This window comes from Panulirus ornatus, chromosome 63, assembly GCF_036320965.1.
Source record: "Panulirus ornatus isolate Po-2019 chromosome 63, ASM3632096v1, whole genome shotgun sequence".
NCBI classification, from domain to species: domain Eukaryota; kingdom Metazoa; phylum Arthropoda; class Malacostraca; order Decapoda; family Palinuridae; genus Panulirus; species Panulirus ornatus.
The window spans coordinates 3158272-3184322 of record NC_092286.1 but is presented as its reverse complement, the minus strand read 5'-3'; the positions used below and the strand labels follow the sequence as shown (position 1 = coordinate 3184322).

General features: G+C 35.1%; 1 protein-coding gene across 1 annotated transcript; it reads left to right on the top strand.

Moving 5' to 3' along the window:
* The first annotated feature begins 396 nt into the window (after positions 1–396).
* Positions 397–25647, top strand: LOC139745895 (uncharacterized). Its single transcript, XM_071656555.1, has 4 exons — positions 397–544; positions 21392–22274; positions 22377–22484; positions 24178–25647. The coding sequence occupies exons 2-4, from the start codon at positions 21399–21401 to the stop codon at positions 24616–24618; spliced, it is 1425 nt and encodes a 474-aa protein (XP_071512656.1). The 5' UTR covers positions 397–544; positions 21392–21398; the 3' UTR covers positions 24619–25647.
* Positions 25648–26051: the final 404 nt, after the last annotated feature.

Genomic DNA, 26051 nt, shown 5'->3' with positions numbered 1-26051 from the left:
GGTGTTATTCAGGGGGAATTCGTATGAATGCATGACAGATTTGCAATGCACAAAGGTGTCTGAAGCTATCTTTCAATAAATGCAAATGAAGAACGTATTTTTTGGCACGAAGTTTCGATCAGTGTTAATGTAGATTCAGGAAACCCTGGTTTCTGAAACTGCGTATGGTGTAAGAAGAATCCGTTTTCGAAGCAGGATTCTCTTACATCCACTGAATCCAGAATTCGATCACAAGGATGAGAAACAGCTTGTTTTTGGCAGTTCACATCAGTAAACAACTAGTCTTGCGAAGACTAGTGGAAAGGCGGGATGAAAATATGTATTGTCGTTATGATGAGTTTGATCTTTAGAACTTAACGCTCCTTCATGTTTACAGATAGATATGCAGTATGGTTCTGCCCCGAAACTCGATCCGGATTCGTATATGAACCCTACTTGTAACTCTGTAAACATACCAGAGGAACTGCACTGGCAGACTGGCAGGACAGGCTTCAAAACAAACGAGAAATCAGTCACAGTGATCATACCCAGCAGTGGCACTCAGGTAAGACGGTGTACCATGTAGCCTAACTAACTCATAACTTGTACATACATACGATGAAGAGTCTGGTGACAGATAGCATCGTTGTCCATATCACATTCATATTCTCTGTAGCAGAATGAGGAGCCATAGAAGTGGCAGTAGATTCATGATTTTCATGCCACCTGTTTTTGTATACAAATATGAGAGGTCACGTGTAATTGGATATTTGATACAACACTTTCGTTGGATTACGCTAGATATGCACAGAGATTAGTTCACTTTGATGGGATGAGGTGGGCTCTATGTGACTGGACTGTTGCTAAATGCATTTAGCTGGGAAGCCTTGCTGGTTCAAGCTGGTTTAGGAGGGCAGACCGCGCAATCTTTTTACAGTGTTCCTTCCATTCCTTAATAGTTATTCAGAAAAAAAGTTTGGTTTGCTGGCTTGGTTTGTCAGACAAGATCAGGTTAGATGTTTTTATACAATGTTGTTACAGTGCTTTCGATTAGTAAAGCTAAGTTTAAGCAAATTATTTTTCTATTTTAGGGCACACTTATTTTTCTCGACTAGGCTTAAGCTAATTGTTTTTTTTTTCTAGAGCACACTATTTTTCTCTGAGTCACAAATTATGGTCTGTTTCGTTGGTTCACAGTGTTATTACGTGTGGCTCCAGTAAGTCAAGTTAACATATTGAGTTACGGTACATTATGACCAGTTGTCGGGTTAATGGTGTTGTGTCTCAGTACCTTACGGCAAGTTGTGTGAACTTGGGTAAAGCCAACTTAGGGTTATTAAGATTACACCATTAGTTTGCTACGTTAGGTTCTGAATAACTTATCGTCTGGATGTGTCGGCCTAGACGCGTTGAGTTAGGATCCAGTAGTGTAAGTTACTCCCCTTAAGTTGCATTAGATTTGTGTGATAGTTTATTATGTGTCAGGTTATAGTTTCGTTCCATTCCGCTATAACGCAGATAATTCTGAAGTTCAGAGGCGCAATCAATACACCTTAGAAACATCATCCATTTTGTTTTGCAGTGGTTGTGTACTGTATGGAGATCATGATAAAAAAAAAAGTAGTGCAATATGATTACGACTTTTTGTGATTTTAAGTTTTGCGATGGTATGATTTGACAGTGGGCAGGGATGTGAAGATTAAGGAGAATTTTGGTTTTACTGACGTAAAACCAAATGAAGCACTGGCAAAAATCGACAAAACCCATGAAACTCACCAGACGGCCGAGATTTGCCTTCTTTTCAAAGTTATTCTAAAATTATGTGATTGTAATGGTCACGTTTACGCGAAGTTGCAAGGCATCCACGTGCGTTCGTCTACACATAAACACAAACACGTTCGAGCTCACTAACGCGTTTCATGGCTTTCTGGGACGCAGCGGACGTCAAAAAAGTTGATATATCTCGTCTTTAACATTAAAAGTTAAAGTAGATCTCGGCTGCTAGGGGAAAGCAGGTGAAGTTTTCATAGGTTTGAATGATTTCTACAAATTTTTCATCTACGTTGACCCCACATTTTCCCTGATCTTCGTAGATCTTCCCACCATCATCGCAGTATAGAAATATACGAAAATAAAATGGTGTTACTGTAGTTTCCATACAGTACATAACCACAAGAAAACGAAAGCACCAATATTCATAAGATGTAGTCGATGTTCCCAAAAACAACGTAATTTAAGTATATACATGCAGTATATATGTACATGGGTATATATTACTCGAGTACATACAATCAAATATCTGACTTACGGGTAGATTTGATTCTTAGAACCACACTTACTGGTTCAGTTCATTAACATGTTTAATTAAGGCAAGTTTTCCCAGTAAGTCATTACATCGGTGGTTAGCATCAGAACTTAACGGAAAATTTGATAGAAAATTAACCATGTTGACTTTGATTTGAACACGGAAAGCAAAACTGTATTATAACATTATTTGCTATTAACAGTACTACGAGAAATAAGTGTAGCTTAGATTTAAGTTGATGTGATAACGGGAATCTTTGGATAAGTTGTTGTTTATATCTGTGGTAAGATGACGTGTGTTTGTACCTCGCTAGACTTGTGTTTGTACCTCGCTAGACTTGTGTTTGTACCTCGCTAGACTTGTCTGGAAATAAACGTCCGTACTTGAGTAGTCTTCATAATTGCTGGTGTCTGAGAGGATTAATGTAGGAGGTCACTGGAAAGGCAGTAGATCACAAACTTTTAAATCATATATATTTACCTCCCAACCCCCATACTTGATCGCCGTTTCCCACGTTAGCGAGGTAACTCTAGGAACAGACGAAGAAAGGCGTGTGATTACTTGATGAAATTTCCTCCCCCCGTGGCTGACCGCCTTGCACTGAGGCAGAGTGAGTCATGTTACCTGTTGAAACTTCCCTCCTAAGCCTCGGCAAAAACTGGCCCACCGAAAGCAATTATCTTCTGAGGTTTTCCCGCGGTTGGCAGCTGCGGCTTCCCCGTGCAGCTGCACTGACATATTAAAGCAGACCACTGCCCCTGGCGACCGCTGTATCGCTGCTGCTGCTGCATGAATGTCTGTTGACCCGTCGAAGTCGATGGTACAATCCTTGAGCATGATGGTACAACTCGTGGTTATAGTGGCCTAACCTTCGGTGTGACCCATAAGGGTCTTATCAAAGACTAGGTCATCATACCCAGCCAAGGATCATACCCGTAACGTCATGAGTGAGGGCTTACTGCTGCACAGTTACCACTTAGTTCCGTACCCTGCTTTGTCATTTTGCTTCATGTTATTCACGAATTATTATATATTTTTTTCATATGTTGTGTTCTTTCATCGTCCATCAGCTCTCTTTCATTTCTTGTTTGGTCATATATTTTTTCTGGCATTTTCCTGTTGCCTTCTTTTATAATTCATCTTCATATTTTTTTCTTCCATTTTTGTTCTTCATCTTCTAATGTCCTTCATCTTTAGTTCATTCATTTTCTTGCTGCCACTCCGTTATGGGTTTTCCTTCTCATTCCCCATCTTTACTACCATACTCTTCCCTACCCTTCCCTGCTATAGCATTTCATCCTCCTTTCCTTTCCCTCTTATCACATATTTGCTATTCATATTCTTTCCCTCTGTTTCTATCTGATTATCTATCTTACTTCTCGGGGTCACTTTTCCATTTTCCTCATTTAATCTTCCTTATCACTTTATTTTTTCCTACTCCCTCGTGTAAGTTTTCCTTACTCCCACTCATGCTGTCCTTTACATGCCACCGAGTTCGTTGTCAACTCTTCCATCCCCATTGTTGTTCCTTTCTCTTCGTATATCCATCCGGCTATGGTGATGTTCTCTATCACATTATCATGTTCTTCTCTTTCTACAATTCTCTCTATTCTTTTTACCTTCTCTTATGTCCGTCTCTGTCATTTATTTCCCCTCTCACCATCATTTATTTCCCCTCTCACCATCATTTATTGCCCCTCTCACCATCATTTATTGCCCCTCTCACCATCATTTATTGCCCCTCTCACCATCATTTATTGCCCCTCTCACCATCATTTATTGCCCCTCTCACCATCATTTATTGCCCCTCTCATCATCATCGTCGTCGTTTACCGTTGTTTCTCTCACCTGTTGTTGTGTGTTCCGTCATGTCACCACAGACACCACCTGGTCCATTCCCTGGCTCACCTCAGCTAACCCACCGATGGTGGAACGCTGAAATTTGAGTCAAGTTTACTGAGAAGCACAGAAGAACCTTGAAATTATGTCTTTGACTCTTACTAACAGACCTGACTACTTCTGAGAACATGTCACTGTAAGGGTGTTGGAGGATGGGGGATGTCAGCGTTCATCAGTATTCGTATTTTGCACATTTTACAATCTAGTTTGTCATAGGTTAAGTCTAGTGTTTGTGAAGTTGTAAGGATGAAAATATATTTCTGTCAGTGACTGGAATGTGCATCAGGTAGTTGGTCACTGAGTGGAAAGTGCATTAGGAAAGTAAATCTCATTATTCGTGTTGTTACTTTTATCTTTTTCATTGTATGTTTGATGTCTGGTTCTGAATCGCTAATAGTTGTAGTATCTTAGTTTTCATCAGGTATTGATAATATTCGTAATCTAGTTTTCCTTAATTTGTGACCAAGTGCGAACCACAACAGGTTGGTCTACCACGTGGGGTGATTCATATGTATGTTGTGATCAGGGGCGTACTAGGAGAAAGAGCGCCTATGCCAAGCACTGAAATTGCTCCCCTGACTTGACTGAAAATGTACACACAGTGGATGTATATAGAAACAGATACATCGTAATTATAAACTGTTGAAGAGTCAGGCCGAACTTACATTTATATAGACTCTTAATGCCTTAAAGTTAAAGACTTATTTGATAAAAAATGTAACGTAGAAGCGGTAATGCAACTGATAGTAGCAAAATATTACTATAGTTGAAAAGTATGCGAGTTTCTTTTTTATCTCACAAAACCAAACCGTTAGAAATGTCAATTTGGTAGCATATGTGACAAAACAAACCTGTTGAGTGGCGTCCCCCTTCAAGTGGCGCCCAGAGCACCTGCCATACCCTTGATATGGCAGGTATTTTTCTCAGAAAATAAGATTTCCTTGAAAACTTATCTTAAGAAGTGTTTTTTATGTTGAATACAAATGTGGTGTTAAAATGATGTTTAGTTCTCTTAAAGACACCTAGATAAGCTGTTAAATGAAGTCAATTTCAAAATATTTCTCTTCCTAAGCAGCTTATTTACTGAGTATGTATTGGTAACTGAAAGCATTATGATATATATTCTATGATTATTTCAAGTATAGAAGTGTTTGAATATCTTATCTTTCAATTCTAAAGCAAAACGTTTTTGGAGCCAGAAAAATTCCCTGAAGTATTACCTTCAATTTTTGGTATTTTTCTCAGAAAAATTGATTTCCGTTAAGAACTCATCATCAGAAGTATATGTTACCCTGAATACAAATCTGGTGTTAGAATATCGTTTAGTCGTCGCAATGACACTCAATTAAGCTGTTCAATGAAGTCAGTTTAAAATCTTTTCCTTTGCATCGTATTTACTGGGTATGTATCGGTAACTGAGAGCATTATGATATATTTTTCACGATTATTTCATGTATAGAAGTGTTTGAATATCTCATGTTTCAATTTTGAAACAAAAACATTTTTTGAGCTAAAAAGTTTCCTTCAATTTTTTGGCATTTTTCTACAAAAAAAAAAAAAGAAAAAAAAGATTACCTTTAAAGACTCCACATAAGAAATATTTTTCCTGTTGAATACAAATCTGGTGTTAAAATAACGTTTAGTCGTCTTTATGACCTTCAGTTAAGCGTTGAATGAAGTCAATTTTATGATATTTTCTGTTACTTTGTATCGTGTTTACTGAGTGTGTATCAGGTATATATTTTCCATGATTATCGCAAATATAGAAGGGTTTGAATATTATATCTTTCAACTTTGAAACAAAAAGTTTTTGAGCCCAAAAATACCCTTCAATTTTTGGTACTTTTCTCAGTAAAATAGATTTCCTTAAAAATTTCATTACATAAAGTATTTTCTATGCTGAATACAAATCTGGTGTTGAAATAACGTTTATTCCTCTTTATGATACTCAATTAAGCTCTTAAATGAAGTCTGTTTTAGAATATTTCTGTTCCTTTGCATCGTATTTACTGTGTATATATCGGTGACTGAGAGCATTATGATATATTTTCCATGATGATTTCAAGTATAGAAGTGTTTGGATGTTTTATGTTTTAATTTTGAAAGAAAAATTTTTTTAAGCTAAAAAATACCCTGAACTATTACCTTCAGTTTTTGGCATTTTTGTCAGAAAAATAGATTTCCTTTAAAAAGTCATTATAAGAAGTATTTTTCCCGCTGAATACAAATCTGGTGTTGAAATATCGTTCAGTTGTCTTTATGACATTCAATCAAGCTGTTAATTGAAGTGAATCAAAATATTTTCTGCTCCTTTGCATCGTATTTACTGGGTATGTATCGGTAACTGAAAGCATTATGATACATTTTCCATGATTATTTCAAGTATAGATGTCTCTGAATACTTCATCATTCAGTTTTGAAACAAAAGGTTTTTGGAGCCAAAAAATACCCTGAACTATTACCTTCAATTTCTGGCGTTTTTCTCAGACAGTTAGATTTCCTTTAAAAAGTCATTATAAGAAGTATTTTTCCTGCTGAATACAAATCTGGTGTTGAAATATCGTTCAGTTGTCTTTATGACATTCAATCAAGCTGTTAATTGAAGTGAATAAAAATATTTTCTGCTCCTTTGCATCGTATTTACTGGGTATGTATCGGTAACTGAGAGCATTATGATATATTTTTCCATGATTATTTCAAGTATAGAAGTGTTTGAATACTTCATCATTCAATTTTGAAACAACAGGTTTTGGAGCCAAAAAATACCCTGAACTATTACCTTCAATTTCTGGCGTTCTTCTCAGACTGTTAGATTTCCTTTAAAAAGTCATTATGAGAAGTATTTTTCCCGCTGAATACAAATCTGGTGTTGAAATATCGTTCAGTTGTCTTTATGACATTCAATCAAGCTGTTAATTGAAGTGAATCAAAATATTTTCTGCTCCTTTGCATCGTAATTACTGGGTATGTATCGGTAACTGAGAGCATTTTGACATATTTTCCATGATTATTTCAAGTATAGAAGAGTTTGAATACTTTATCATTCAATTTTGAAACAAAAGGTTTTTGGAGCCAAAAAATACCCTGAACTATTACCTTCAATTTCTGGCGTTTTTCTCAGACAGTTAGATTTCCTTTAAAAAGTCATTATAAGAAGTATTTTTCCTGCTGAATACAAATCTGGTGTTGAAATATCGTTCAGTTGTCTTTATGACATTCAATCAAGCTGTTAATTGAAGTGAATCAAAATATTTTCTGCTCCTTTGCATCGTATTTACTGGGTATGTATCGGTAACTGAGAGCATTATGATATATTTTCCATGATTATTTCAAGTATAGAAGTGTTTGAATACTTCATCATTCATTTTTGAAACAAAAGGTTTTTGGAGCCAAAAAATACCCTGAACTATTACCTTCAATTTCTGGCGTTTTTCTCAGACAGTTAGATTTCCTTTAAAAAGTCATTATAAGAAGTATTTTTCCTGCTGAATACAAATCTGGTGTTGAAATATCGTTCAGTTGTCTTTATGACATTCAATCAAGCTGTTAATTGAAGTGAATCAAAATATTTTCTGCTCCTTTGCATCGTATTTACTGGGTATGTATCGGTAACTGAGAGCATTATGATATATTTTCCATGATTATTTCAAGTATAGAAGTGTTTGAATACTTCATCATTCAATTTTGAAACAAAAGGTTTTTGGAGCCAAAAAATACCCTGAACTATTACCTTCAATTTCTGGCGTTTTTCTCAGACAGTTAGATTTCCTTTAAAAAGTCATTATAAGAAGTATTTTTCCTGCTGAATACAAATCTGGTGTTGAAATATCGTTCAGTTGTCTTTATGACATTCAATCAAGCTGTTAATTGAATTGAATCAAAATATTTTCCTCTGCATCGTATTTACTGGGTATGTATCGGTAACTGAGAGCATTATGATATATTTTCCATGATTATTTCAAGTATAGAAGTGTTTGAATACTTCATCATTCATTTTTGAAACAAAAGGTTTTTGGAGCCAAAAAATACCCTGAACTATTACCTTCAATTTCTGGCGTTTTTCTCAGACAGTTAGATTTCCTTTAAAAAGTCATTATAAGAAGTATTTTTCCTGCTGAATACAAATCTGGTGTTGAAATATCGTTCAGTTGTCTTTATGACATTCAATCAAGCTGTTAATTGAATTGAATCAAAATATTTTCCTCTGCATCGTATTTACTGGGTATGTATCGGTAACTGAGAGCATTATGATATATTTTCCATGATTATTTCAAGTATAGAAGTGTTTGAATACTTCATCATTCATTTTTGAAACAAAAGGTTTTTGGAGCCAAAAAATACCCTGAACTATTACCTTCAATTTCTGGCGTTTTTCTCAGACAGTTAGATTTCCTTTAAAAAGTCATTATAAGAAGTATTTTTCCTGCTGAATACAAATCTGGTGTTGAAATATCGTTCAGTTGTCTTTATGACATTCAATCAAGCTGTTAATTGAAGTGAATCAAAATATTTTCTGCTCCTTTGCATCGTATTTACTGGGTATGTATCGGTAACTGAGAGCATTATGATATATTTTCCATGATTATTTCAAGTATAGAAGTGTTTGAATACTTCATCATTCAATTTTGAAACAAAAGGTTTTTGGAGCCAAAAAATACCCTGAACTATTACCTTCAATTTCTGGCGTTTTTCTCAGACAGTTAGATTTCCTTTAAAAAGTCATTATAAGAAGTATTTTTCCTGCTGAATACAAATCTGGTGTTGAAATATCGTTCAGCTGTCTTTATGACATTCAATCAAGCTGTTAATTGAAGTGAATCAAAATATTTTCTGCTCCTTTGCATCGTATTTACTGGGTATGTATCGGTAACTGAGAGCATTATGACATATTTTCCATGATTATTTCAAGTATAGAAGTGTTTGAATACTTCATCATTCAATTTTGAAACAAAAGGTTTTTGGAGCCAAAAAATACCCTGAACTATTACCTTCAATTTCTGGCGTTTTTCTCAGACAGTTAGATTTCCTTTAAAAAGTCATTATAAGATGTATTTTTCCTGCTGAATACAAATCTGGTGTTGAAATATCGTTCAGTTGTCTTTATGACATTCAATCAAGCTGTTAATTGAATTGAATCAAAATATTTTCTGCTCCTTTGCATCGTATTTACTGGGTATGTATCGGTAACTGAGAGCATTATGATATATTTTCCATGATTATTTCAAGTATAGAAGTGTTTGAATACTTCATCATTCAGTTTTGAAACAAAAGGTTTTTGGAGCCAAAAAATACCCTGAACTATTACCTTCAATTTCTGGCGTTTTTTTCAGACAGTTAGATTTCCTTTAAAAAGTCACGATAAGAAGTATTTTTCATGCTGAATACAAATCTGGTGTTGAAATATCGTTCAGTTGTCTTTATGACATTCAATCAAGCTGTTAATTGAAGTGAATCAAAATATTTTCTGCTCCTTTGCATCGTATTTACTGGGTATGTATCGGTAACTGAGAGCATTATGATATATTTTCCATGATTATTTCAAGTATAGAAGTGTTTGAATACTTCATCATTCAGTTTTGAAACAAAAGGTTTTTGGAGCCAAAAAATACCCTGAACTATTACCTTCAATTTCTGGCGTTTTTCTCAGACAGTTAGATTTCCTTTAAAAAGTCATTATAAGAAGTATTTTTCCTGCTGAATACAAATCTGGTGTTGAAATATCGTTCAGTTGTCTTTATGACATTCAATCAAGCTGTTAATTGAAGTGAATCAAAATATTTTCTGCTCCTTTGCATCGTATTTACTGGGTATGTATCGGTAACTGAAAGCATTATGATATATTTTCCATGATTATTTCAAGTATAGAAGTCTCTGAATACTTTATCATTCAATTTTGAAACAAAAGGTTTTTGGAGCCAAAAAATACCCTGAACTATTACCTTCAATTTCTGGCGTTTTTCTCAGACAGTTAGATTTCCTTTAAAAAGTCACTATAAGAAGTATTTTTCATGCTGAATAGAAATCTGGTGTTGAAATATCGTTCAGTTGTCTTTATGACATTCAATCAAGCTGTTAATTGAAGTGAATCAAAATATTTTCTGCTCCTTTGCATCGTATTTACTGGGTATGTATCGGTAACTGAGAGCATTATGATATATTTTCCATGATTATTTCAAGTATAGAAGTGTTTGAATACTTCATCATTCATTTTTGAAACAAAAGGTTTTTGGAGCCAAAAAATACCCTGAACTATTACCTTCAATTTCTGGCGTTTTTCTCAGACAGTTAGATTTCCTTTAAAACGTCATTATAAGATGTATTTTTGCTGCTGAATACAAATCTGGTGTTGAAATATCGTTCAGTTGTCTTTATGACATTCAATCAAGCTGTTAATTGAATTGAATCAAAATATTTTCTGCTCCTTTGCATCGTATTTACTGGGTATGTATCGGTAACTGAGAGCATTATGATATATTTTCCATGATTATTTCAAGTATAGAGGTGTTTGAATACTTCATCATTCAATTTTGAAACAAAAGGTTTTTGGAGCCAAAAAATACCCTGAACTATTACCTTCAATTTCTGGCGTTTTTCTCAGACAGTTAGATTTCCTTTAAAAAGTCATTATAAGAAGTATTTTTCCTGCTGAATACAAATCTGGTGTTGAAATATCGTTCAGTTGTCTTTATGACATTCAATCAAGCTGTTAATTGAAGTGAATCAAAATATTTTCTGCTCCTTTGCATCGTATTTACTGGGTATGTATCGGTAACTGAGAGCATTATGATATATTTTCCATGATTATTTCAAGTATAGAAGTGTTTGAATACTTCATCATTCAGTTTTGAAAGAAAAGGTTTTTGGAGCCAAAAAATACCCTGAACTATTACCTTCAATTTCTGGCGTTTTTCTCAGACAGTTAGATTTCCTTTAAAAAGTCATTATAAGAAGTATTTTTCCCGCTGAATACAAATCTGGTGTTGAAATATCGTTCAGTTGTATTTATGACATTCAATCAAGCTGTTAATTGAAGTGAATCAAAACATTTTCTGCTCCTTTGCATCGTATTTACTGGGTATGTATCGGTAACTGAAAGCATTATGATATATTTTCCATGATTATTTCAAGTATAGAAGTCTCTGAATACTTTATCATTCAATTTTGAAACAAAAGGTTTTTGGAGCCAAAAAATACCCTGAACTATTACCTTCAATTTCTGGCGTTTTTCTCAGACAGTTAGATTTCCTTTAAAAAGTCATTATAAGAAGTATTTTTCCTGCTGAATACAAATCTGGTGTTGAAATATCGTTCAGTTGTCTTTATGACATTCAATCAAGCTGTTAATTGAAGTGAATAAAAATATTTTCTGCTCCTTTGCATCGTATTTACTGGGTATGTATCGGTAATTGAGAGCATTATGATATATTTTCCATGATTATTTCAAGTATAGAAGTCTCTGAATACTTTATCATTCAATTTTGAAACAAAAGGTTTTTGGAGCCAAAAAATACACTGAACTATTACCTTCAATTTTTGGCGTTTTTCTCAGACAGATTTCCTTTAAAACGTCATTATAAGAAGTATTTTTCCTGCTGAATACAAATCTGGTATTGAAATATCGTGCAGTTTTCTTTATGACATTCAATCAAGCTGTTAATTGAATTGAATCAAAATATTTTCCTCTGCATCGTATTTACTGGGTATGTATCGGTAACTGAGAGCATTATGACATATTTTCCATGATTATTTCAAGTATAGAAGTGTTTGAATACTTCATCATTCAGTTTTGAAACAAAAGGTTTTTGGAGCCAAAAAATACCCTGAACTATTACCTTCAATTTCTGGCGTTTTTCTCAGACAGTTAGATTTCCTTTAAAAAGTCATTATAAGAAGTATTTTTCCTGCTGAATACAAATCTGGTGTTGAAATATCGTTCAGTTGTCTTTATGACATTCAATCAAGCTGTTAATTGAATTGAGTCAAAATATTTTCCTCTGCATCGTATTTACTGGGTATGTATCGGTAACTGAGAGCATTATGATATATTTTCCATGATTATTTTAGGTATAGAAGAGTTTGAATACTTTTTCATTCAATTTTGAAACAAAAGGTTTTTGGAGCCAAAAAATACCCTGAACTATTACCTTCAATTTTTGGCGTTTTTCTCAGACAGTTAGATTTCCTTTAAAAAGTCATTATAAGAAGTATTTTTCCTGCTGAATACAAATCTGGTGTTGAAATATCGTTCAGCTGTCTTTATGACATTCAATCAAGTTGTTAATTGAAGTGAATCAAAATATTTTCTGCTCCTTTGCATCGTATTTACTGGGTATGTATCGGTAACTGAGAGCATTATGACATATTTTCCATGATTATTTCAAGTATAGAAGTGTTTGAATACTTCATCATTCAATTTTGAAACAAAAGGTTTTTGGAGCCAAAAAATACCCTGAACTATTACCTTCAATTTCTGGCGTTTTTCTCAGACAGTTAGATTTCCTTTAAAAAGTCATTATAAGATGTATTTTTCCTGCTGAATACAAATCTGGTGTTGAAATATCGTTCAGTTGTCTTTATGACATTCAATCAAGCTGTTAATTGAATTGAATCAAAATATTTTCTGCTCCTTTGCATCGTATTTACTGGGTATGTATCGGTAACTGAGAGCATTATGATATATTTTCCATGATTATTTCAAGTATAGAAGTGTTTGAATACTTCATCATTCAGTTTTGAAACAAAAGGTTTTTGGAGCCAAAAAATACCCTGAACTATTACCTTCAATTTCTGGCGTTTTTTTCAGACAGTTAGATTTCCTTTAAAAAGTCACGATAAGAAGTATTTTTCATGCTGAATAGAAATCTGGTGTTGAAATATCATTCAGTTGTCTTTATGACATTCAATCAAGCTGTTAATTGAAGTGAATCAAAATATTTTCTGCTCCTTTGCATCGTATTTACTGGGTATGTATCGGTAACTGAGAGCATTATGATATATTTTCCATGATTATTTCAAGTATAGAAGTGTTTGAATACTTCATCATTCAGTTTTGAAAGAAAAGGTTTTTGGAGCCAAAAAATACCCTGAACTATTACCTTCAATTTCTGGCGTTTTTCTCAGACAGTTAGATTTCCTTTAAAAAGTCATTATAAGAAGTATTTTTCCCGCTGAATACAAATCTGGTGTTGAAATATCGTTCAGTTGTATTTATGACATTCAATCAAGCTGTTAATTGAAGTGAATCAAAATATTTTCTGCTCCTTTGCATCGTATTTACTGGGTATGTATCGGTAACTGAAAGCATTATGATATATTTTCCATGATTATTTCAAGTATAGAAGTCTCTGAATACTTTATCATTCAATTTTGAAACAAAAGGTTTTTGGAGCCAAAAAATACCCTGAACTATTACCTTCAATTTCTGGCGTTTTTCTCAGACAGTTAGATTTCCTTTAAAACGTCATTATAAGATGTATTTTTTCTACTGAATACAAATCTGGTGTTGAAATATCGTTCAGTTGTCTTTATGACATTCAATCAAGCTGTTAATTGAATTGAATCAAAATATTTTCTGCTCCTTTGCATCGTATTTACTGGGTATGTATCGGTAACTGAGAGCATTATGATATATTTTCCATGATTATTTCAAGTATAGAGGTGTTTGAATACTTCATCATTCAATTTTGAAACAAAAGGTTTTTGGAGCCAAAAAATACCCTGAACTATTACCTTCAATTTCTGGCGTTTTTCTCAGACAGTTAGATTTCCTTTAAAAAGTCATTATAAGATGTATTTTTCCTGCTGAATACAAATCTGATATTGAAATATCGTTCAGTTGTCTTTATGACATTCAATCAAGCTGTTAATTGAATTGAATCAAAATATTTTCTGCTCCTTTGCATCGTATTTACTGGGTATGTATCGGTAACTGAGAGCATTATGATATATTTTCCATGATTATTTCAAGTATAGAAGTGTTTGAATACTTCATCATTCAGTTTTGAAAGAAAAGGTTTTTGGAGCCAAAAAATACCCTGAACTATTACCTTCAATTTCTGGCGTTTTTCTCAGACAGTTAGATTTCCTTTAAAAAGTCATTATAAGAAGTATTTTTCCCGCTAAATACAAATCTGGTGTTGAAATATCGTTCAGTTGTATTTATGACATTCAATCAAGCTGTTAATTGAAGTGAATCAAAATATTTTCTGCTCCTTTGCATCGTATTTACTGGGTATGTATCGGTAACTGAAAGCATTATGATACATTTTCCATGATTATTTCAAGTATTGAAGTCTCTGAATACTTTATCATTCAATTTTGAAACAAAAGGTTTTTGTAGCCAAAAAATACCCTGAACTATTACCTTCAATTTCTGGCGTTTTTCTTAGACAGTTAGATTTCCTTTAAAAAGTCATTATAAGAAGTATTTTTCCTGCTGAATACAAATCTGTTGTTGAAATATCGTTCAGTTGTCTTTATGACATTCAATCAAGCTGTTAATTGAAGTGAATAAAAATATTTTCTGCTCCTTTGCATCGTATTTACTGGGTATGTATCGGTAATTGAGAGCATTATGATATATTTTCCATGATTATTTCAAGTATAGAAGTCTCTGAATACTTTATCATTCAATTTTGAAACAAAAGGTTTTTGGAGCCAAAAAATACACTGAACTATTACCTTCAATTTTTGGCGTTTTTCTCAGACAGATTTCCTTTAAAACGTCATTATAAGAAGTATTTTTCCTGCTGAATACAAATCTGGTATTGAAATATCGTTCAGTTTTCTTTATGACATTCAATCAAGCTGTTAATTGAATTGAATCAAAATATTTTCCTCTGCATCGTATTTACTGGGTATGTATCGGTAACTGAGAGCATTATGACATATTTTCCATGATTATTTCAAGTATAGAAGTGTTTGAATACTTCATCATTCAGTTTTGAAACAAAAGGTTTTTGGAGCCAAAAAATACCCTGAACTATTACCTTCAATTTCTGGCGTTTTTCTCAGACAGTTAGATTTCCTTTAAAAAGTCATTATAAGATTTATTTTTCCTGCTGAATACAAATCTGGTATTGAAATATCGTTCAGTTGTCTTTATGACATTCAATCAAGCTGTTAATTGAATTGAGTCAAAATATTTTCCTCTGCATCGTATTTACTGGGTATGTATCGGTAACTGAGAGCATTATGATATATTTTCCATGATTATTTCAAGTATAGAAGTGTTTGAATACTTCATCATTCAGTTTTGAAACAAAAGGTTTTTGGAGCCAAAAAATACCCTGAACTATTACCTTCAATTTCTGGCGTTTTTCTCAGACAGTTAGATTTCCTTTAAAAAGTCATTATAGGAAGTATTTTTCCTGCTGAATACAAATCTGGTGTTGAAATATCGTTCAGCTGTCTTTATGATTTTCAATCAAGCTGGCAATTGAAGTGAATCAAAACATTTTCTGCTCCTTTGCATCGTATTTACTGGGTATGTATCGGTAACTGAAAGCATTATGATATATTTTCCATGATTATTTTAGGTATAGAAGAGTTTGAATACTTTATCATTCAATTTTGAAACAAAAGGTTTTTGGAGCCAAAAAATACCCTGAACTATTACCTTCAATTTTTGGCGTTTTTCTCAGACAGTTAGATTTCCTTTAAAAAGTCATTATAAGAAGTATTTTTCCTGCTGAATACAAATCTGGTGTTGAAATATCGTTCAGCTGTCTTTATGACATTCAATCAAGTTGTTAATTGAAGTGAATCAAAATATTTTCTGCTCCTTTGCATCGTATTTACTGGGTATGTATTGGTAACTGAGAGCATTATGACATATTTTCCATGATTATTTCAAGTATAGAAGTGTTTGAATACTTCATCATTCAATTTTGAAACAAAAGGTTTTTGGAGCCAAAAAATACCCTGAACTATTACCTTCAATTTCTGGCGTTTTTCTCAAAAAGTTAGATTTCCTTTAAAAAGTCATTATAAGATGTATTTTTCCTACTGAATACAAATCTGGTGTTGAAATACCGTTCAGTTGTCTTTATGACATTCAGTCAAGCTGTTAATTGAATTGAATCAAAATATTTTTTGCTCCTTTGCATCGTATTTACTGGGTATGTATCGGTAACTGAGAGCATTATGATATATTTTCCATGATTATTTCAAGTATAGAAGTGTTTGAATACTTCATCATTCAATTTTGAAACAAAAGGTTTTTGGAGCCAAAAAATACCCTGAACTATTACCTTCAATTTCTGGCGTTTTTTTCAGACAGTTAGATTTCCTTTAAAAAGTCACGATAAGAAGTATTTTTCATGCTGAATAGAAATCTGGTGTTGAAATATCATTCAGTTGTCTTTATGACATTGAATCAAGCTGTTAATTGAAGTGAATCAAAATATTTTCTGCTCCTTTGCATCGTATTTACTGGGTATGTATCGGTAAATGAGAGCATTATGATGTATTTTCCATGATTATTTCAAGTATAGAAGTTTTTGAATACTTCATCATTCAGTTTTGAAAGAAAAGGTTTTTGGAGCCAAAAAATACCCTGAACTATTACCTTCAATTTCTGGCGTTTTTCTCAGACAGTTAGATTTCCTTTAAAAAGTCATTATAAGAAGTATTTTTCCCGCTGAATACAAATCTGGTGTTTGAAATATCGTTCAGTTGTATTTATGACATTCAATCAAGCTGTTAATTGAAGTGAATCAAAATATTTTCTGCTCATTTGCATCGTATTTACTGGGTATGTATCGGTAACTGAAAGCATTATGATATATTTTCCATGATTATTTCAAGTATAGAAGTCTCTGAATACTTTATCATTCAATTTTGAAACAAAAGGTTTTTGGAGCCAAAAAATACCCTGAACTATTACCTTCAATTTCTGGCGTTTTTTTCAGACAGTTAGATTTCCTTTAAAAAGTCACGATAAGAAGTGTTTTTCATGCTGAATAGAAATCTGGTGTTGAAATATCATTTAGTTGTCTTTATGACATTCAATCAAGCTGTTAATTGAAGTGAATCAAAATATTTTCTGCTCCTTTGCATCGTATTTACTGGGTATGTATCGGTAAATGAGAGCATTATGATATATTTTCCATGATTATTTCAAGTATAGAAGTGTTTGAATACTTCATCATTCAGTTTTGAAAGAAAAGGTTTTTGGAGCCAAAAAATACCCCGAACTATTACCTTCAATTAACAATTTCTGGCGTTTTTCTCAGACAGTTAGATTTCCTTTAAAAAGTCATTATAAGAAGTATTTTTCCCGCTGAATACAAATCTGGTGTTTGAAATATCGTTCAGTTGTATTTATGACATTCAATCAAGCTGTTAATTGAAGTGAATCAAAATATTTTCTGCTCCTTTGCATCGTATTTACTGGGTATGTATCGGTAAATGAGAGCATTATGATATATTTTCCATGATTATTCCAAGTATAGAAGTGTTTGAATACTTCATCATTCAGTTTTGAAAGAAAAGGTTTTTGTAGCCAAAAAATACCCTGAACTATTACCTTCAATTTCTGGCGTTTTTCTCAGACAGTTAGATTTCCTTTAAAAAGTCATTATAAGAAGTATTTTTCCTGCTGAATACAAATCTGGTTTTGAAATATCGTTCAGTTGTCTTTATGACATTCAAACAAGCTGTTAATTGAAGTGAATCAAAATATTTACTGCTCCTTTGCATCGTATTTACTGGGTATGTATCGGTAACTAAGAGCATTTTGATATATTTTCCATGATTATTTCAAGTATAGAAGTGTTTGAATACTTCATCATTCAGTTTTGAAACAAAATGTTTTTGGAGCCAAAAAATACCCTGAACTGTTACCTTCAATTTCTGGCGTTTTTCTCAGACAGTTAGATTTCCTTTAAAAAGGAAACTCTAGGAGCATTATGATATATTTTCCATGATTATTTCAAGTATAGAAGTGTTTGAATACTTCATCATTCAATTTTGAAACAAAAGGTTTTTGGGGCCAAAATATACCGAGCAAAAAATACCCTGAACTATTACCTTCAATTTCTGGCGTTTTTCTCAGACAGTTAGATTTCCTTTAAAAAGTCATTATAAGAAGTATCTTTCCTGCTGAATACAAATCTGGTGTTGAAACATCGTTCAGTTGTCTTTATGACATTCAATCAAGCTGTTAATTGAAGTGAATCAAAATATTTTCTGCTCCTTTGCATCGTATTTACTGGGTATGTATCGGTAACTGAGATCATTATGATATATTTTCCATGATTATTTCAAGTATAGAGGTGTTTGAATACTTCATCATTCAATTTTGAAACAAAAGGTTTTTGGAGCCAAAAAATACCCTGAACTATTACCTTCAATTTCTGGCGTTTTTCTCAGACAGTTAGATTTCCTTTAAAAAGTCATTATAAGAAGTATTTTTCCTGCTGAATACAAATCTGGTATTGAAATATCGTTCAGTTGTCTTTATGACATTCAATCAAGCTGTTAATTGAATTGAATCAAAATATTTTCCTCTGCATCGTATTTACTGGGTATGTATCGGTAACTGAGAGCATTATGATATATTTTCCATGATCATTTCAAGTATAGAAGTGTTTGAATACTTCATCATTCAGTTTTGAAAGAAAAGGTTTTTGGAGCCAAAAAATACCCTGAACTATTACCTTCAATTTCTGGCGTTTTTTTTTTCAGACAGTTAGATTTCCTTTAAAAAGTCATTATAAGAAGTATTTTTCCTGCTGAATACAAATCTGGTGTTGAAATATCGTTCAGTTGTCTTTATGACATTCAATCAAGCTGTTAATTGAAGTGAATCAAAATATTTTCTGCTCCTTTGCATCGTATTTACTGGGTATGTATCGGTAACTGAGAGCATTATGATATATTTTCCATGATTATTTCAAGTATAGAAGTGTTTGAATACTTCATCATTCATTTTTGAAACAAAAGGGTTTTGGAGCCAAAAAATACCCTGAAGTATTACCTTCAATTTCTGGCGTTTTTCTCAGACAGTTAGATTTCCTTTAAAAAGTCATTATAAGAAGTATTTTTCCTGCTGAATACAAATCTGGTTTTGAAATATCATTCAGTTATCTTTATGACATTCAATCAAGCTGTTAATTTAAGTGAATCAAAATATTTACTGCTCCTTTGCATCCTATTTACTGGGTATATATCGGTAACTGAGAGCATTATTATATATTTTCCATGATTATTTCAAGTATGGAAATGTGTGAATACTTCATCATTCAATTTTGAAACAAATGGTTTTTGTAGCCAAAAAATATCCTGAACTAATACCTTCAATTTCTGGCGATTTTCTCAGATAGATTTCCTTTAAAAAGTCATAATAAGAAGTATTTTTCCTGCTGAATACAAATGTAGCGTTGAAATATCGTTTTTTTTTTTTTTTCTCCAAAGGAAGGAACAGAGAAGGGGGCTGGATGAGGATGGTTCCTCAGAGTCTCAGTCCTCTGTTGTTAACGGTGCCTCGCTGACACGGGAAATGGCGAATAGTATGAAAGAAAAGAAAAAGAAGTGTTTGAATTCTTCATCATTCAGTTTTGAAACAAAAGGTTTTTGGAGCCAAGAAATACCCTGAACTATTACCTTCAATTTCTGGCGTTTTTCTCAGACAGTTAGATTTCCTTTAAAAAGGAAACACTGAGAGCATTATGATATATTTTCCATGATTATTTCAAGTATAGAAGTGTTTGAATACTTCCTCATTCAGTTTTGAAACAAAAGGTTTTTCGAGCCAAAAAATACCCTGAACTATTACCTTCAATTTTTGGCGTTTTTCTGAGACAGTTAGATTTCCTTTAAAAGGTCATTATAAGAAGTATTTTTCCAGCTGAATACAAATCTGGTGTTGAAATATCATTCAGTTATCTTTATGACATTCAATCAAGCTGTTAATTTAAGTGAATCAAAGTATTTTCTGCTCCTTTGCATCGTATTTACTGGGTATATATCGGTAACTGAGAGCATTATGATACATTTTCCATGATTATTTCAAGTATAGAAATGTTTGAATACTTCATCATTCAATTTTGAAACAAATGGTTTTTGTAGCCAAAAAATACCCTGAACTATTACCTTCAATTTCTGGCGTTTTTCTCAGACTGTTAGATTTCCTTTAAAGGGTCATTATAAGAAGTATTTTTCCTGCTGAATACAAATGTAGCGTTGAAATATCGTTTTTTTTTTCCTCCAAAGGAAGGAACAGAGAATGGGGCTGTATGAGGATGTTTCCTCAGTGTCTCGGTCCTCTGTTGTTAACGCTGCCTCGCTGACGCGGGAAATGGCGAATAGTATGAAAGAAAAGAAAAAGAAGTGTTTGAATTCTTCATCATTCAATTTTGAAACAAAACGTTTTTGGAGCCAAAAAATACCTGAACTATTACCTTCAATTTCGTTTAGTCGTCTTAACGACACTTAACTGAAGTGTTGAATGAAATCAACTTTAAGATATTTCTTCTCCATTGCACCGTATACACTGAGTATGTACAGGTAACTGAGAGCATTATGATATATGTTCTATGATTATTTCTTGTATAGAAGTGTTTGAATATCTCATTTTTCAATTTTGAAACAAAAAGTATTTTGAGCTAAAAAATATCCCTAAGTATTCTGAGGTGTATCTAGGGGAATTAGCTTCTTTGGCATGCACTGAAATAGCGCCCCTGCCTTGATTTAAACTGTACATACAATGGATGTATGCAAAGATATATACAGTGTAATTATAAAGTGTTGAAGAGTTAGGCCAAACTTGAATTTATATAAGCTCTTAAACACTTAAAGACTTATTTGATCAAAATTGTAATGTAGAAGCGGTAATGCAACTGATAGTAGCAAAATATTACTATAGTTGAAAGTAGGCGAATTTCTTTTTTATCTCACAAAACCATACCATTAAAAATGCCAGTCGGGTAGCATATGTCAAAAACAAACCTGTTGAGTTGCGCCCTTCCCCTCTTGAAGAGGCGCCCAGTGCACCTACCCTACCTGTTATACCCTAGATAAGCCACTGGTTGTTATCAGCTTTATTTCCTTGTAGTGTATTTATGTATTTTTCTTTAGTGCTGTACGTATTTGAGTTCCCTTACTTAAGATATACGCTGCATTATTCATGATTATTCAGATGGTCATTCATGATGTATAAGTATCCATTTCCCAGGGTCAGTCTGACACCTTCACGTCTCTCACCAGGAACGTCATGAACTTCTTGCTGTGTGAGGTGTGCCTCGGCCAGTATGGGGAGAGGGGAAGGTGGCCACGAGTGCTGCAGTGCGGCCACACCCTCTGCTCCCTCTGTGTGGTGCACGTCCTCAAGAGAGGCGCAGCAATGTGTCCCTTCTGCTTCTCTAAGTACCCAGCCAATACTCCGTCAGAAGTCCCGCTAAACTACATCGTCCTCAAAATCCTTAGTTCACCCCTGGCTGTTCAGAACCCCGGACCCATGTATGGTATCAAGCAGTGGGTACCCAATACCACAAGTGGGGGTGACCAGTGGTCCTCTGCAGGAGCAGCAGTGTCCATATCTGCATCTGGCACCACTGCTGGCTACTGCAGGAAGCATGGTCCTCACAGGCAGTTCTGGTGTGTCACCTGCCAGGTGTCGTTGTGTAGGGACTGCACCCTTTCCCACCATCCTGCTGCCTCCTGTAAGGTCATCCCGTGTGCTGCCACCCAGGCTGTGGAAACCATCAAGAAGGTCGAAGATGAAAGCGTTAAGAAGTCCATCCTGCAGTTTGATCAATACCTAAGTCGCCTCCACAACCAAGAAGAGAAAGTCAAGAACGTCATCAAGCGACACACGGATCACGTGAGGCAGCTACGAGAGATGATCACGAGGCACCACCGACTGCGAAGGAAGCTGGAGACGGAGTTGAGGACGATGCAGGCGGCAATATCAGATGGTCTGGAGGCTTGTGTTGAACTGATAGAAGCACAGACTGACCTGTTCGAGGCGAAGACTGTGCAACAGGTCATGACTGCTCGGCAACGCACCCGGGTAGGTCAGACAACTATAGAAAACTGGTATAATCCAAGTCTCGGACAGGACTCCGAATACCTAAAGGAATCAGTTAGGGTAAGTAGTTTGAAGGAAGTGATTCTGACAGTATATCTGATGAAGCTATACATGTAATTCTTTTTTTATATATTTTCACTAAGAGCCATGTCCTCCTAACAGCTGCAGATAACGACAGCGGAATGTCTGTTGCTGTTAAGCAAGAGAGAAATTGATCCAAAATTTGTTCCGAGCAGAAATTCATTGTCACACTTGTTGACCTCAAGCATGGTAAGCTGATCCTGAAAGGTTTGATTTCTCTGTACAGATAAGAGGGAGGGTGTTCATGCAAAAGCCAGAACGTCCCAGTCAGACTCATCTGAACAGCACTTTACACCAGAAAAACTTTGTAGGTTGATAACCATTCCATTATCATTTCTGGTAGCCAATTAGGTTTTTAACTCGATTATCCTAACAGCTCATAATTAGATGCCATAACTATAGTAGAAAATCTTATGCAGTACGATTTTTGCTGTCTTCCCTAACCTCACATCATCTTCATCCCAACACCACGTCCTCCCGACCCTTCCTAACAGCTAATCTAGTAATTTGGGTTATTGGTCTAAAATTCTAGCCGTATGATTCTTAAGGAGAAAACGGTACACTATTTTTACCTGATAATTCTAGAAGGAAATTCATGTATTTTACACAGTCCTCATAAAAGTAAATCGTGTCTCTTGCTTATAAGTACGTCTTATAGGAAGCTGTTCTTGTGTCGTAAATTTGATATTATCTGTGTGTGTATTTAATGGACGAGTAGAGTCACTGCCAACCTCAAGCACAGAGAAAACGTGAATTTATGTTCATTCCCCACCTGCGTCCGGACGTGTGTAACCCTTGGCCGCTTGCCGTGCAGCAGCTGCATAAATAGAGACTGTTCCAGCTGCTGCTGCTACTGCTGGAAATGTGCTTTACCCTGTCACTCTCAAGTTTGGGTTTATGCATCCAGGCTAAGGATTAAAGGATACAGGAGGGAGTCAAGGGATTTGGGAGGATTTGTTTGCAGGGATAAAGCTGGGAACTTGTAAATAGACTTTGATCCTTTTGCATCTCATTATTGCCTTATGAATAGAGTTTGGATGATGCAGCTTCATTCGAAATATTTTACCAGATATGTAAACTATGTCGAAGAATTTCTAGAAGTGATAAATCTAATGAATTGTCGGTATATCCTTCGGAGTTCTGTATTACCGTCCAAATAGCAGAGTTCGCTGCGCGAAACGACCTCACTTGTTAGAGGAAGGTGCGTAATATCCGTGATCCTCCTGGTGTTTACTGTGTGGCTAGCTGAGGCCTATACCAGGCAGATGTGGACCTGGTCTGTGTGGGTGGCTGTGACCAGCCTCAGAGTGTGGCAGCCTGGGAGGGTCTGATGTCAAACAAACTGGTTGGTTGTACCTGCGGATCAAGGACGTTGTGATACGAGTGTTAGAAACATGTAACACATGAAACTGGAATTTTGGCGTTTTGACAACCTAGGAAGACACGTAAAGACTTTTAGTTGTGCTTGAAAAGACGAGTTACTGCTGAATAAAACAGCCCGATTGATTGATTGATTTTTCGTTTTGCATTTTAAACATAGCGTTTGAGGCGAGACAGCAGGACTAATGTACGGTAAACGTACTCTTTAACTTATTGCTGAGGCGTCTTAGCAAATATTTCTCTCTCTCTCTCTCTCTCTCTCTCTCTCTCTCTCTCCTTGTGTAGTCATCCGTGTGCTTCCTCCACATATAAGTAGATCAACTTGACGAGTTGTTTGAGATTTGTTGAATATTTCGCCATCTGCTGACTCAGGGGAAAGAGTAAGGGGGCGGTGGTTGGTTGGCTGAGAAGTACGACTTTATATCACTGTGTATGAAGATGTATTAGTTTCCTTGCTGTTGGCTGGTGTCTTCTGTTTTCTAACTCTTTGTCTACCTGCCAGGAGGATGATGTCGCAGGGCGATCACCAACAGCTGAAGTGGACGATGAAGCGGGCGAGGTTACTGGTGCAGCTACTGAAGTGGACGATGAAGCGGGCGAGGTTACTGGTGCAGCTGCTGAAGTGGACCATGAGGTTGACCAGGTGGATGGTAGAAATGTTGAAATAGATCATGTGGTTCCTAAGATAAATAGGAGAGTAGTAAGAATGCTTTACCGGTATCCAGTATTGGTTGAAGAACCTGACAGAGCAGATGGTAAGGGAGCTGACTTCAATGTAACAGCTGATAAAGTGGATTGCGGAGTTGCTAGTGTGGACGGCAGTGCTGCAGGTGTGGATGACAGGGCTGCTGATGTGGATGATAGGACTGCTGGTGTGGATGATATGACTGCTGGTGTGGATGATAGGGCTGCTGGTGTGGATGGAAAAGCGGCTGTAGTATAAAAGCATAGGTGTTAATGCAGCTGTAGAGGAACAGGTGGAGGTAGCTACAGCACAGTAGAGTGGATAGTGAAGCCATAGAGTGGATGACGGGATAATATTGAAGCCACGAGTGAATGACAGGGGTGACAGAACAATAGAATATATCAGATTGGATAGTAGGAAAGATGATAGAATCGACTGAATGTAAGGATAGATGAAAGTAAGTAAAGGTGTAGTGAAGCTATGGGGGTGGATGACAGGAATGGATCCATGGATGATGAGACAGATGTTGGAATTGACTGTACGAGAGGATAGGTGGAAGGCAGGGAGAGGCATGAAATTGATGTCAGGAAGAGAAGAATGGATCAGAGTGCCCGATAGAGAATCAGTCAAGATTGAGTTGATCACGTGGAACCTGAAGTAGAATATGAGTGGACGACGTGGAAGTGGAACAGTGTGGACGATAGGGATCACAAACTAGAATGAAGTAAATTATATGGAAGATTGAGGCTACTAGAGTGGATCACTGGGCAGGTAGAGAAACATGGACGATACAGGGGGTTGGGCCACCTGGTCTCTGAGTTTATGATGTATTCTCCAGTGGGTCAGGGTCAGCCTGAGACACGCCAGAACCTATGGTCGTCTGTGTGAACTGAAATTGTCTATTTACATTCACACATGAGACTGTGAAGATCGTGTGGCGTTTGCTATACATCTGTAGATCCATTGGTCGTTACTTTTACTTTATTATGGATGATGGTTAAACAGAATTTTTTGTGATCTATTTGCTTATTTCATTTGATGCAAAAACGTTTCATTTTACAAACACATATGGTTTTAAATCAGAGGATTAATATGTTTTTAACATATCCTCACTAGACATTGCTTTAAAGTTCAGAATAAAAAGAAACATTTGGTAATTTTCCCATTGTATATGTTTCACTCACTAAATCTTCCTCCTGTGCTTGACATTGCTCAACAAACCAACGTCTTTTTGTATACAGATTCTGATTTCAAATTTTCATTTATGAATAAAAAGTACATTGTTTATATCGGCTTTTATTCCTGTACCCGGATCTCTACTGTGCTCAGTACCTCTAATCTTTGAGGACTAATCATATTGAAGCAGTGAAGTAGCTAGAAGTTCAAGCACTGAACACTTGAACAAAACTGTAGGCTAAGGTGTCAAGTCTGCTGTGCAACCGAGATGGAGGCAAGGGAAAGTGTGCACACACACTCTGTAGCCTTTCACGTTATCTTTACTGATCATATATACAATACAACCCTTGAGTAGAATGTACAACCCTAGACCAGAATGTACAAACCTTGAGCAGAATGTACAACCCGTGTGCACGATGACTCTGCTATCATAACCAAGGGATGGACTTTAGTGCTCAAGGAGAAGTATTGCTTACGTACGAAAATGAGATAATCTCAGTTTTGAACTCAAAAGT